The sequence below is a fragment of the Nanorana parkeri genome, unplaced genomic scaffold (assembly GCF_000935625.1).
Source record: "Nanorana parkeri isolate BGI_ZX_2015 unplaced genomic scaffold, ASM93562v1 scaffold676, whole genome shotgun sequence".
NCBI lineage: Eukaryota > Metazoa > Chordata > Amphibia > Anura > Dicroglossidae > Nanorana > Nanorana parkeri.
In genome coordinates, this window is record NW_017306944.1 from 136,786 (window position 1) to 151,192 (window position 14,407).

At 37.2% G+C, this 14,407-nt stretch overlaps 1 protein-coding gene across 1 annotated transcript in view; it reads right to left on the reverse strand.

Annotated features, from left to right (window-relative positions):
• Window positions 1–14,407, reverse strand: part of SEMA3C (semaphorin 3C) — a 131,609-nt gene that overhangs the window by 31,095 nt on the left and 86,107 nt on the right. Inside the window, exons 5-10 of the mRNA XM_018563567.1 lie at window positions 9,569–9,688; window positions 8,390–8,480; window positions 4,716–4,835; window positions 2,040–2,182; window positions 1,491–1,605; window positions 516–585 (exon numbers count right to left, since the gene is read on the reverse strand). Of these exons, the coding sequence (XP_018419069.1) occupies window positions 516–585; window positions 1,491–1,605; window positions 2,040–2,182; window positions 4,716–4,835; window positions 8,390–8,480; window positions 9,569–9,688 (659 nt within the window). The remainder of the gene's footprint in view (window positions 1–515; window positions 586–1,490; window positions 1,606–2,039; window positions 2,183–4,715; window positions 4,836–8,389; window positions 8,481–9,568; window positions 9,689–14,407) is intronic.

The window sequence follows — 14,407 nt, forward strand, 5'->3', positions numbered from 1 at the left end:
TTTGGAGAAGGCAGGAGAAGTGAACAATCTAAGCCAAAATAGCTGATTTGGAAAAATTCTCCTATTCAGTTCACTTTCCAGCTCAGCTATGTTGTCCTAGATTGTTCACTTCTCCTGCCTTCTCCAAACTCTTCACCCTTTTGTGAATAGACCCCTAAGTCTAGCATGTCTAGCACCCTCTCCTTTCTGCTCCACTACCCACCACACTCTCCTCCTCCACTAACATTGCTCTAGCTCCCTTCAGTATTCACCCCAGGCCCTACATATCACTCCTGACAGACCCTTTCTCTCTTTGCCTAACCCCCCCCCCCTTTCCCTTCCCAATCCCTGCAGTTCGTAATGATTAAGCTCCTGCAATCCAATCGAGAAGCTGCTTGCAGAAACTTCATTGGAAGTACTGTCATGCAGTAGCTGTATACTGTTCTTTTGAGTCACAAAAAAATCAAGGCTCGGGATGAAAAGAACATTTTTCACTCTGATTTCAAAAATATTGATTAGCATTAGCAGTACCATACCTTGAGGTTGTGAAAATGCCATATACCAAAGTATTCCGAGGATTGTCTGCTTCCATTAGAAAAACATCCTCTATAATAAAAATGAAAGCAGAATTTCACAATTTTCAAAAAATCTGTAGAACATGATTAACGAGATTACACATCAAGACACTGTTAGATTAAGACTATATCTGGCTGCATTCCACTAACTCATCAGTTTTGCTCTATAGTATACAGTGTGTAAAAACATCAGACATGGAGGCTATTGTTCTCTATGGTAGATGCAAGTGTCAATGTTTAATAATAATAATCAACTTTTGTAATGGTGACCAGTAAATTGTAACAAAGCAGTGGCTCCTGTGTCCACCAGAGAGAAAAGCTCCTTAGGTGGAAACTTCCACATACTGCACCGCAAGTCCTAAATGCAGGACATTTGGACTGATAAGCTTTTCACTTTGCAGGGAAATTTTCCCTTAGCTCAGTGAATGAGGTAAACTACTGAAAATACTGTTTTCTTTATTTTCCTTCTTAGTGATTAGGTATTCTTTGCAAAATGAATTTTTGCCACATTCACTATGCTAAAGGAAAATTGCCTTGCAAAGCAAACAGAATATTTGCCTTTAATAAAGCAATTCCATAGTGTCAAATCATGTGAGCACCAGCCCTTATTCTGTTAAGTAAGAAGATTATTTTGAAATGTAAATGTTACAGAAAAACAATTTTCAAACCCTGCAATATACTACAATGCAGTCTACTAAAGTATTCCAACAAATGTTAACATGTACAGGTTTCTAGGTAATTTGAATGCATTCACTAAATCATTGTCAGATTAATGGAAGTTGGGAATTCAGATGTGTTATACCCAAGGCAAAGACACAAATGCATTAACATGGAAGTCACTGTTGAGCGATGTAAATTTAAAAAATATCTGCAGATGTAATATGTTCTAAACCCATAAAGTAGAACAGACATTCTTATTATTCAAAGCGATCTTACCCAATTCATCAAAATGAGTTTCAGTTCCATCATCATCCATCACTGAACACACAAGCCGGGCCTTTAAAAAGGTCGTCCACTTGTTAACAAGACTTCTTTGTCCACCAATGTCATTCTAGAATAAAAACATAAAGAGAAAAAAATCACTCCATTAGTAAAATCCCCGCACTGTCTATTTTTTTGCAGAGTAAATGTGTAAACTATACTTTTATAGCATCATACTCTTCAAATCTTGTAGCAAAACAAAGGGCAAATGCTGGTTTGTATTACATATTACAATTACTTTTCATTTGTAATTCTAATTTTTTTATAAGTTGCCTCCTTATACAGTATTTAGAATATGTAATTCATAAATTGCTTCAGATGGAAGGAAGCAAGCATTGCAAAATAGATTTGAACTAAATAGATGTAAGAGCATTTTTAAGAGTGCATGCCCTCATTCCAGCATCATCAAGAACAGGAATACACTTAAACTGTCCAAACCAGATGTACTTAGTACATTTTATTATACTGTAGGGGTCTGCTGGAGATAAACACAATACAACTTACTGGGCAAACTCTTGCTATCATAGAGTGAATCTGCCTGGTGCTCCCACTGTTGTCAGTCAGTCTCTCTTTCAGAAAGAAATAAACCTTTGCATCATTTGGATCTGTTCCATCTGGAAGAAGCTGTGCATCCACAAAAATTGGCTCTAGAAGGCATAATATATTATTTGACAATACACTTTTAAAATAATTAACTGTATATCTGGTTAGACAACCATATCATCTATGTTTTTTGAAGGGAAAATACTAATTAACCACTTGACAAGCAGGATGTTAAACCCCCTTCCTGTCCAGGCCATTTTTCAGTATTCAGCGCTGCAGTACTTTGACTGCCATTTATTCATTCATGCAACGCTGTACTGAAATGAATTTTATATTATTGCTGGGGGACAAATAAAGCTTTCTTTTGGTGGTATTTAATCACCACTGCGTTTTTAAATTTCTTTACTATATAACCAAAACATTACCGAAAATGTAGAAAAAAATGTTGAAATAATTAAACATTTATTATTACTCGATTTTTTGGGTAAAATATAAAAGATGGGGTTCCGTTGGGTAAATAGATCCTATGACAACATGTCAAGCTTTAAAATTGCATGCGCCTGCGAAATTGCAAAAAACTACCATACCCCAAATTGGCCATATGGCGACGCTTTAAAAGCTTTTACCGCTCATCAGTTTAGTGTTAACAGTGATTAATGGCCATAGAATTATTGTACATGCTTCGGCATTCATGGTGGTAGTAACATGTGCGGAGCAATGTTGATTTTCGCACGTAGGCGCATTCGACGCATGTTTGTGTGTGCATGTGAGGAGGGGATGTCACCTAGGGACCCCCAAAAAAGCAGATGAAGCAGAGATCTGCTTCATCATTTTCCATCCGGCTACTGTAGCTGGAGAATGACAGCTGAAAGCGGAAGTGATGTAATATACATCACTCCTGCATTCAGAGACCGGAGAGGAGATCAGCAGGAGATTGTATGCTGATGTCCCCCCAATCTCTGGTCACAGGTCCTGCATGGGGCACAGCGTAGCTCGGAATCAGCGTACAATACAGTTCTACAGCTGCCAGAATGTTTGTATCTAAACAGCCATCTCCAGCTGTTTGAAATTAAAGCAGTTTTTCCGCTCGTGCACAAGTTGGGCAGTGCGCACGATTGGGGGTGAGGAAGGACGTTTATAAACGCCCACCCGTATAATTACAACAGCCAGACTTAAAGTGGTTACAAAAACAAGAACCACTTTTATATCAGCAAGGGGAAACGTTTGTGGGCCATCAGACCTATATAAGCTAATTGGACACCCCATTCCAAATAATAACACATTGCCTCCCCTTTGTAGCTATAAAATCTTTCATTCTTTTAGGTAAACTTTCCACACAATGTTGGAGTGTGTCTGTGGGGATCTGTGCCCATTGAGCCAAAAAAGTATTTTTGAGTGCAGGTACTGATGTTGGATAAGAAGACCTGGCTCACAACTGGCATTCCAGTATATCCAACAGGTGTTTAGTCTGGTTGAGGTCAGCATCTGTGCGGGCTACTCGAGCTCCTCCACTCCAAACTTATCAAACCATGTGTTTATGAACCTTACTATGTGCGCAGGGGCACAGTCATGCTGAAATAGAAAAGGGTCTTCCCCAATCTGTTGCCCCAAGATTTAGAGTACACAATTGTCTAAAAAGTCTGGCATTAACAGTAAACTTCACTGAAAACACCTGAACTCAATTATTTAGAGGGGTATCCACATATTTATGGTCAAATTGCATGTGTGATGCCCAGGTGTCCCTGATTTTTTTCATACAATATAGTATACCTGCATCCAACTCAAGCAACACTCTGTATGTGTCATTGTATTAAGGATTTTATCTATTGAAAATAACTCAATAATACAGTGATCTACAGCCTTTATCTTTAATAGACAAGAGCCTTGGGCACCAGAGCAGAGCATAGAGCAGAGCATCAGCAATGTTTGCCTAATGTGCTGGCCTGCTCAGCTTGGTTCAAATGTGGCGACTACAGGATCAAGCAGGCTGAAAATAATTAATATTTATTTTTCTCTTTCATTCGTTGAAGGACACAGCAGAGATCTTGATCTCTGTATCGATGGGTTATACTGCCACTTGCAGCAATCATCGGTAGAAGTGATCAAGATCTCCGCAGCGTCCATAAATGAACACAGAGAAAAGGATTTTACGGTGAGTACAAAAAAAGCCTACTTTTTGCAGTTCATTTTGTTTAGGCAGCAGGGAATTGGCAGGACCTTATATTTGCATGGGAGGCCCGCTTTCATTACATATCCATATTACATATTATGTACATTTTATGATATTCAAAAAAATATTTTATACTGAGAATTACATATTTTGCTTTAAAATACTTTTAACTGCATTTCTTCTAAAAGTTGGCTATTACATTAAGAATCTATATAAATGTTATACAGTCTGCCCCACTTATTTCAATATCTGCTTTCACTACTCGGGGTGTTGGAAGATTTTTCTAGTCACTTAAAGGGTGAGATCTTCACATTTCATTAGCTGAAGTGCCCAGTGCAGGAGAAAATGTCTTGATAACAGGTTTACAGTTATGCACAGCTTTACTTTATTTACTTTTTACTTAATTTAACCCTAAACTAATACCTAGGTGGAGCTTTCTTTTCAAAAACAAAATAAAAAAAGCTTACCACTTAACCACTTTGAATTGTGCTGATCAGTTCTTACAGCATTACGTTTTGTTAGACTTCGAAAGATAGCAGAGTCAGTGCCCATAAAATCTATATACATTCCAGAAAACAACTCTTCATCTATAATATAAATAACATATATGTCATTACAAATGCAACTCATGCATTTATTTTAAATATTGTTTTGGAATACCATATCAGCATATGTATTTCTTGACAAATCATTGAAAAATAAATTGTTCTATCAAAAAAAATCAACTGCGGTGTCTGTTATTCTTCAGATGCTCTTCAATCATTATTAAGATGGTAACAAACAAAAACAAAAATTTTGACCCATAAGAGTAGACTTTTTTTTGTTATTCAGCCACTTTTTGATGACAGTGATTTGTTTTATAACATAGTATGCATTAATTAGTACTAGGCCTGAATACATCCACTGATGGGGTGGGACCACCTGGCATTACTTACATTAGATAAAAGTCATTTTTTTGTATATATATATTCTTAGAAATCTTAAGAATGTTATAGCACTTAAACAGCTATTTTACTTCAAACACTGAAAAAAAAGGTACCATTGATAATATTTTCTTTTTTGCTCAAGATATCTGGCATTCTCCTCACTCAATTAGTGTTTTTAGTCGTTTGTCTGAACTTCTGCACCAATTTTCAATCCAGGAATAATATATCAATCAGGCTCTAAATCTTAACATAATATTACATGTCTGTGAACTGATATGTTATTTGTTCCAAACACAGTTTAATCTTATCACAGATATTATTTTCATCCATGTAGTAACCCTTATTGTGCAACTCATTAAACAGCATTCACTTACATTAATGTCCTATGGAAAGACTAGCTTTTGTCTAACCATTAGTGGGGTAAAATGAAGGTTAAAGGTACAAGTACGTGTAAACAGAAAGCCTGTATAGAGGAGCATTGCCCAAAGGTTTTTGGCTGTTCAATGAACCTGGCTTTTAGAAATGAATGCATTTGTCTAATTCTTGCCTGTGATCTAATTCTCTGGGATTGGATCTTGCTATCCACTGTTGTCTACAAACTCTTAGCTATCGGACTTTTCCAGAACTCCTCCAACCATAGAGTTACCAAAAGAAAGTAACCTGCTAACCTGTCCCAGTGTACTGCTGAAGGGATTTGGGGGGTTTGTTGAATGTCTTTCTCATTTCTCTTCATCTTTGAAAAAAAAGAGATTTGGTGTGGGATCCCCACTGAAATACCTTTTGACGTTTCTCATTTTTTTAAAGCCCATCTCTGGGGAATAACATGAACCTCCTTTAATCCATCCTGCATATTTTTTCTTACGTTGTGAAGAAAGACATACTGACCTAAGTCTGCCATCTGGGTTCCTGTTCCATCTGGGCGCATTTTCTTGTTGTGGCACTAGTGCAAAGCTGCAGACATGCCTGTGACAGTCGGTCCAGTCCTCCTGCTAACATCACTCCTGTTCTGCATACTGAGAGGACTCTGCCACTAGACAGTCAATAAAAAGTGTCCATATCACACAGCCTGTGACGTGGACACCCGAAAAAGGACCCTGCTTCATGTAAAATGAAAAGAAGACTCGGGACTAGAGAGTAATGTCATTGCGGTATTTAGATAGCTTTATTGTTTTCATGTCAGCGATTAGTTAAAAGGGGATGGGAGGGTGGGATGGGATGGAGTTCATGTTTTCCTCAGAGATCGGCTTTACCAGTAATGGAGGCCCCAATTGCAGATGATATAGAAGTTCAAACTGTATCTGAAGCAAAAACATTTTTTGTTATGGCCAGAGTAGGAAAGGATTACAACCTCTGTGAGGTTTTTTTTTTTAGATTTCCGTCAATTTGAAGATCTCCTCTCACTTCTTATTGTGTCTACAGGACAGGCAATGTTAGTGTGTTAGAGAGAGTGTAGTGTCTGCACATTGAGACACAGATGGTAGAAAAAAAACTGACAGGGCTTTTAACCATTCTCTACTTGATCCAAAATTTAAAACGTTTTGGTTTTACATATACGTTAACTTACACATATACCCAACGGTATAGGAAACGGTTTGGAATTCCACATAGTTTTCCTTTAAAGGCTATGCAAAAAAGTGGCATGTAAGTGGATTGTGGATTGATTTACTCCTGTGGTCCCTACATATGTACTAGTAACAATAAATTAAATTGGCATGCAAATGTAAGTACTGTACTAATATTAACATAATGATGTCACACTCTATGTAAAGGGTTTTGCCACTTTTTATTTGTTAAGAAAATGTAAACCATAATCCTTCCTTTGTAAAAGTGAATCTAGGAACTCTAGTAGTATTGCAAAAAAATCCTCACTGCTCCGATTCTGCAGCCCAGCTCACCCTGCATTAATGTAAACCAAAGAATAACTGCACTCCACAAGATACAAGTGATGCATTCCGTGTTTATTGATGCAAAATCATGTGTACATCACAGCAAGCTCCCCATAACCAAAGAGCAAAGAGTCTAGATACTCTAGTGTTCAATATGAAGCAAAAGAGTATATCCCACTCTCTGACTAGGCCCAATATAATTTGGCCACTTACAAGAAAACATTGATAAAATACTCCCAGTTCCTTTGATTTTTTCTTGAACATAGTACATTTGCATTCTCAAGGAAACAGGGAACTTGATAATCTAGGAACATCCAGCTACATGGCTTGTGTAGGAGTTAGTTTCAAGCATAAGGCTTGATGCCAAAATGTGTACAAAGAATTCTTGCCCTCATTTATTTTTCTGCATAACAAAATAAACATGAAAAAGTTCAATCTCACAGGATTTGTCAGATCACAAAACTGCAACACAAATCTTCAGCCTCCTGGCTGTTCACTGGACTGTTTGGTCAGCTCCTCGTTTCAGCCTGTTCTTAACACAGAATTAGGTTGATTACCTAAGGGCAAACATTCCAGCTTGCAAGGAGATTGGAACTTTGTAAGAGACATTTCCCTTAGCCTAGTGAATATGCGAAAATTCACTTTTCATGCTTACTCATGATTTGATAATGGAAGGCAGCACCGTTTCACCTCATACACTAAGCTAAAGATAAAATTCCCATGCAAAGTGAACAGCCTAATTTCCTTTAGTAAATCAACTCAAATCAGCACACTTGTAGTCTATTGACACTTCCTCTCATTCTTGTTACTGTATGTCCATAGCATGGTATGGACATGGATAGGAGGAACAGTCTGCAGGAGCCAGAGCATTGCAACTATGATCTGTGCTTTACTGGCTCCTATGCAAAAAAATAATGAATGCATATTTTTTCTTTTAAGAAAAAGTGTGCATTTAATGTTTTTCTGCAAAAGGTGGAATTATCCTTTAATTTTGTACTGTAGTCCCTCACTAAAAAGTAGATGGCCATGCTATGTATACCTGCTAAAATCATTAACCAGTTGAATGATGTGTTGGCACGAGCTACATTCACTTGCAGATGAAAACTAAAACTTAATGATAGTTATTAAACAATAAGTTTGAATACATTATTACTTAATTTCATCATCCATTGTGTGCTATAACTGTCATTCTGTAAAGTAAAATGTAAACATTATTCAGATACATAAAATGACATGTCTTTATACCCTGAAAAGTTTACGCCAAAAAAGTGTTATTAATATGTGTTGCATTAAAAAGTAGCATAAAAATAAGAGTTAGTTGATACTTACTGATCATAACAGAAACTGTGTTTATTTTTGGGTTAAAAGAACATCGCCCTTTTCCAGATTCATTTTTGTAATCGATCAAAAAAACACGATCCTGGAAGGAAACAGATTAAAAAGAAATAATGTCAGTAGCATACATTTGAATAAAAAACTATTACCGTATATACCCATCTGCTTGTTTTTCACTGCAAATTTTACTGCTATATAACAATTGTGTGGAAATGGAAAGCGCTAGTGATTTAATATCACTGACTAGCTACAATGTTTAATAGGTTCTTGCATTCAAATCTGCAGCACATGCTTTTAAATAGCCTTCTGTTCTTTAAATTATGAATAGTGCCTTTGATTTTTAGCGTGACTGTGCAGAAAGAATGTTTCCTGTGACCTTTTCTAGAGTACATTCTTGTGCTGTCAGACATGACCTAGTGCGGGGGACAGACTAGAAAATTTCTACATTACCTAGTGTGGAGGACAGAGTAGAAAATGTCTATCAACATATAATGCAGATTTGAAAACTGTGGCATTCAATTTTAAATCAATCTTTTTTTAAAGTTATTTTTTTTCTCAAATATTTGGTTATTAGGTACAGTATAACCATGAGAAAAGAAGCTATTTTAAAAACAAATCAAAATTGTATGCGCATAAGTAAATTCCTACCCTTGCCCAACATTTATGTCAGAATGGTACAGCCGAGAGGACACTGCAAGTGTCCATATCACCCAGGCAGTGATGTGAACACCAGAAGAAGGACACTCCTAATCTTCTGTAGAACGAGAGAAGACTTTAGACCCTGCAAGTTACATTGTGACCACAGATTTAGCTAAGGATTCTTGTTTTTTAGATTCATTTTGTTCAATGTACTGCAGCGATCGGTTAAAAGGGGATGGAGGGTAAAGGGTGGGGTATGGTAAGAGCCTAAAACCTTTATAAATCAGCTTCAGGTGTGTACCACTGAGTATATGGCTATCGCATTCAGAACTACATTCTTTGCTTTAACTCTATTAAGGCTGTTGACTCTCCTGCACATTCTGAAATGTAGTGACAACTGAAACTCAAGTTACAGCTAAAAAAAAAGGGGCTACAGATTATGTAGTCTTTCTAACAGATATTTTGCAGACACATGATACATTAAAAGGAATCTGACTCAGTGTTAGCTAATCTTAGTTGCATTAGGCAGTGTACCTCAGATCTTCGGCCTCGGTTGACATATGTGCATAAAGGACTGAAGGCTCCACTTCCACATACGTATAAGTGAGTTCGGTTGAAGCTCTGAATAACACGTACAAAATTACCACAGCCATGCTATGAAAAAAAAAAAGAAGAACAAACATACTGTAGTTCATCAAAATGCAATACAAAGCCCAACTTAGTAACTACATAATATAGTTCTACACATAGATTTAGCTCTGTTATCTATCTGGGTGACTCAACAAAATCTTATACACTAGATTTTTTACAGTGTAGATTTTTCTCTAGTTCTTGATAAATTAAATACACCATAGCTGTCAAATACTCCTCCTCCAAATGATAGCTTAACAGACAAAGCAAACAGTCTGCCATCACCAGAGTGGAGTGTCAGAAGTATTCTGGCCCACTGCCATGTTGATACTAGCAGGTGATTTAAAAAGAGCATCTAGAAAAAAATTCTGCTATTAGCCAAATCGTATTCTAATCTTGAACACTAACCTGATTTGCTTGTGGATATCTCCCGATATTGAACAATTTATGGCTGATCCTCTGCACTTGAATTAAAAATTTTTTCTTTTGCTCTGTCCTGATTATTTTTAATGTGTCCCTCCCTACCCCAGTTCAAAGTGATCTGGGAAACCAGGTGTAACACATGGTATTACCATATGACTGTACATAGATTTTATAGTTAAATTTAATTAATATTTTCAATAATATGTTTAACAGGATAAAAGGGAGGAAATCAGAGACGTTTAATGTTAGGGTTTACATACACTTTAAGATAGGCCCTGGTACAATGTAGTTGTTAGTAAATCTAACTGAGATTTTTCAGAGATTGTGACCAGCATCACAATCCTGTCAAAGTTATTTTATTTTCAATTTGCTGTATTCAAATGAGCATTGATTAAAAGTTGTAGTAACAATGAAGATATTAAAGAAGAAGTACCACCAAATTGTTGAATTGTCCAGGGGACCAAGTGCATGCAGCTTGGTTGCAGAGCTGGTGTGGTCAACAGAGCACCCTACCTCTCCCACCACTATTCAATCCCACTGCTCAGCAGGAGATGCATACCTATTTAGATTTGAGTGACAGTGTTTGTATCTGGCAATAGGTGTGCTGTCATTCACCACTGTGTGGGGAGTACAGCCTTTCTGTATGAGGCTCCTGTGTACATCTTGTTCTTACTGGCACTGATCTACCAGCAGCAGCAGCTCTTCCATTTCGAGCCCCACTCATACCAGCCTCTTACTTCATTTTTCCTGCTGCTAGCAGCTGCAGCCCCTCTGGAAAATAAAGCATCGCACCTGCCCAGAGAGAAGGAAGCAGAGCACTGCACCAGATTCTGTTGTTCACCACAAGCAGCATGTACAAAGAATACACAATATATGGCACTTCCCAGATAGATTCACAATGATGTTCTGAGTAATTAAAGTGAGTGGGCTAGGTGTGAATATCCCTGTGTTAGTAGGAGCTCCTTGTGCCTCTCTCCTCCTACCCCATCAGCACTGTATGAAAGGAATATGCAGAATGTGCAGAGCTGCATTGTGGGAAGTCAGGGGTGCATTGTATTCACAGGCACACTACTCTGTAAAGGAAGCAATTCCAACCCGTACAGAGGACTGTATACACAGAGGAGAGTGAAAGGTGGCTACAGTGTTGTGCTGTATAGCTCCCCCCTAGCACTACCTGTAAATTGGGCTTCAGTATGGAGTGGAGCTGACAGTCAGCAGAAACCGAAAAGAAGAGGTTAATTTGTTGCAGAACCACATCACGGAGCAGAATGGGATCAAGTGCTACAAGCACTTGGTCCTCTGGAGAATTTGTCAACAGTTTTTTAACAGTGGCCAGTTTAGTCTAAAGTTGAGATTATACTACTGAACTAGAAGAGGTGTATATGTCCTCATTACTGATTGACTTTTTTTTTTTTTAGAACTTGTAATAAAATAGATAGAATAGCCATTGGGCTGGAGAGCGCTTCTGCTATGCAGCTGCCTGCTACCCTGTATATGGCCAATTCATTAGCATCTCACCCATTAGACAAGTAAGTACTATCATATTTGTTGATTTGTTTTTCACATTTAAAAAAAATATTTACTAGTCACTAAAAAATATGAACTATCAACTGTTTAGCAGTTGCAATCCAGCACTAATGTTGAAAAAACATGCTTTAAAGAATGGAATAAATACTAGCATGTTATAGAAAAAGGCCAATGATTGCAATTTACTTTTCATTAGGTGGTGACAGGTGCACTTTAAAAATATATTTAAAAAAATCCTAATTCATACTTGCTTTGCATTAGTGCCACATAGTTTCACCTTATCCATCTAGGCAATTAAATGTAGCTTTTTTTTCGGAATAAATAATTATGCCAGTATATTTCTGCATCTGCTTGAAAACCCAGATGGTGACAAATTAAAACAGATAGCAGACGTAAGTAAAACAAATGTCTACTAGGTGTAATTTGTCAGACTTCACCAGCCTTCAAGATAAATTGGTTTGTTTGTATGATCATTTACACATTCATACATGATATATTACACTGTATCCATGGAACCATTCTGCTAAATTTCACAAGGACTTTTATGACTTAGAAATTATCCGAAAACCTAAAGGGTATTTGTCACAAAGCGAAATGTCTATGTGAGAAGCCCTAGACCGAAGCTGCAGTTTTCTCATTTCAAGGCTGCATACTAATGCTGATTCAGTGAAGCTGAGCCTATGGAGCTTTACTAGTAATTACATCAGTACCCTAGAAGTAAGATTTTTAAAAAAAATGGCACCTTAATGGCTAGCACCACACGCAAGGGTTAACTGCTTGTTTTTGTCATGGTTAAAAAATGCTATACTCACCTGATCCATGGAGCCAGCCCATTTTAAGCTGGCCATACAACTATAGAGTTTCTGCAGATTTTCTATGGTCAAATCGAAAATGTGCAACAGATTCCTCCATCTACGCTAAACTGTGTGGATGGAGGAATCTCCCACTGGGCCAAGCTTCAGTATCTTCCTAGTCGGCACCATTGGCTGTCAAAATACCTCAACAATCTGATTGGATACAGGCATTGTTCAGGTATTTTGAGAGCCAGTGGGGCCGACTAACAAGATACTAAAGCTTGGCCCAGTGGGAGATTCCTCCATCCACACAGTTTAGTGTAGATGGAGAAATCTGTTGCACGTTTTCCATTTGACCATAGAAAATCTGCAGAAACTCTATAGTTGTATGGCCAGCTTAAAATTGGCTGGCTCCATGGATCAGGTGAGTATAGCATTTTTTAACCTTGACAAAAACAAGCAGTTAACCCTTGCGTGTGGTGCTAGCCAGATCCCTTCCACCTTGCCCCCCCTCCACTGCAGTGGTCTAAGGTCCCGTACATCATCATGTTCTATACACTGTGTATCTGGTATGTCATTTTAATATAAAATGGTTTACATATTTTTACTTTTAGTTTTATGCTCAGAGAAAAAAACTAAATAATGTACTTTCCAAATGATGAAATTAGTATGCCAAGTTTGTTTGAAGTTACATTCTGGCCCAAGAAGCCAAATAAGTCATAAGTGTGGTATTTGCATGCAAGACAGTGTACTTGTAAGCGGGAAACAGCAAGACTGGGTCAATTCTCATGTGTAAGTCATTGTTGGAAAATTGGATTAACATTTTATTTTGAAGTGCACACTTGAGTTCAAAACAATTAAATGTTCTCTTCACATTGTAAATCAAAGTCACAATTATACAGCTTGTCTTTACAAAAAAGTTGTGATACATTTTTAAAAAGTGCAAATTTAAGACTTTATGGTCCGAATTAAAGAGAAACTCTACCTTTTGGGTTTATATTGTAAGGAAAAGCATGAAAGTAACAAAACTGTAGAAGTGTTCACCTGTCTAAATTAGTCATGCTTGCAGAAGATCTTTTGGCATAATCTAATTTCAGTAACAATTTTCCAGTTTTGTCATTTTTAGAGTAAAACTAAGTTGCTTATTGTGTAATTATCTGGCCATCTACTTTTTAAAAAACAGGCAGACATATCGTTAACTGTAATATAGAGGCATGATATAAAAACCAAAGACAAAGCAGATCAATAAGAAACACAAGATCACCAATTGTGAGATAATAAATATAGTGTGATTTTTAAGGCTGTTCATAAACTAGTTCCCTAAAACAAACAGGTAAAGTTCCAAACCAGAAGCATGGAATTGTTGGGGACTTCCAGAGTTTTGTCAAGCAGACATAAACTATTACAGGCAAAATTTATATTCCGAGACAGAAGTTCAACTGTAGCAGGTTGGGGCAACATTTTAAAGTGAAAGATGATATGTCTCCAAAAAATGAAATAAGATTCATTTTGGTAAAGTGATGCATGGCCGAGTAATTGTCAAACTATCACAGCACTAAAAACTTAAAGCATACCTAAACCCAGAAGCATTTAAGATATTTCAGCTTACCAATTCTTAACGTTGTGTTAAAATCAACATGTTTTTAAGCTATTTCCAATGCTGATTGTTTTTTCTAGTAAGCTGTGTGTGTCTTTACTAACACGCAGGCACAGCAAGGCAAACCACTGCCCTTTTCCCTTCTCTAAGCTAGTAGATGGACAGCTGCTGAAGATTGTGCTATCCCTTGTGATCTTGTACTGTGCAGGAAGTTCACAAAAGTCTTGCAATGGTTGTAAGGTGTATGGGCACCTTAAGACAGGAAGTGTGTTACTGGCCAGATCACCAGGTGAAAATAAAGGAAAAAAGTCTGAAAAAAGAAAACTATTGCAGCCACCACATTTAAGGATTGGTAAGTTGCAATATATAACATTTTTGTTTTTGGGTTTAAACACACTTTAA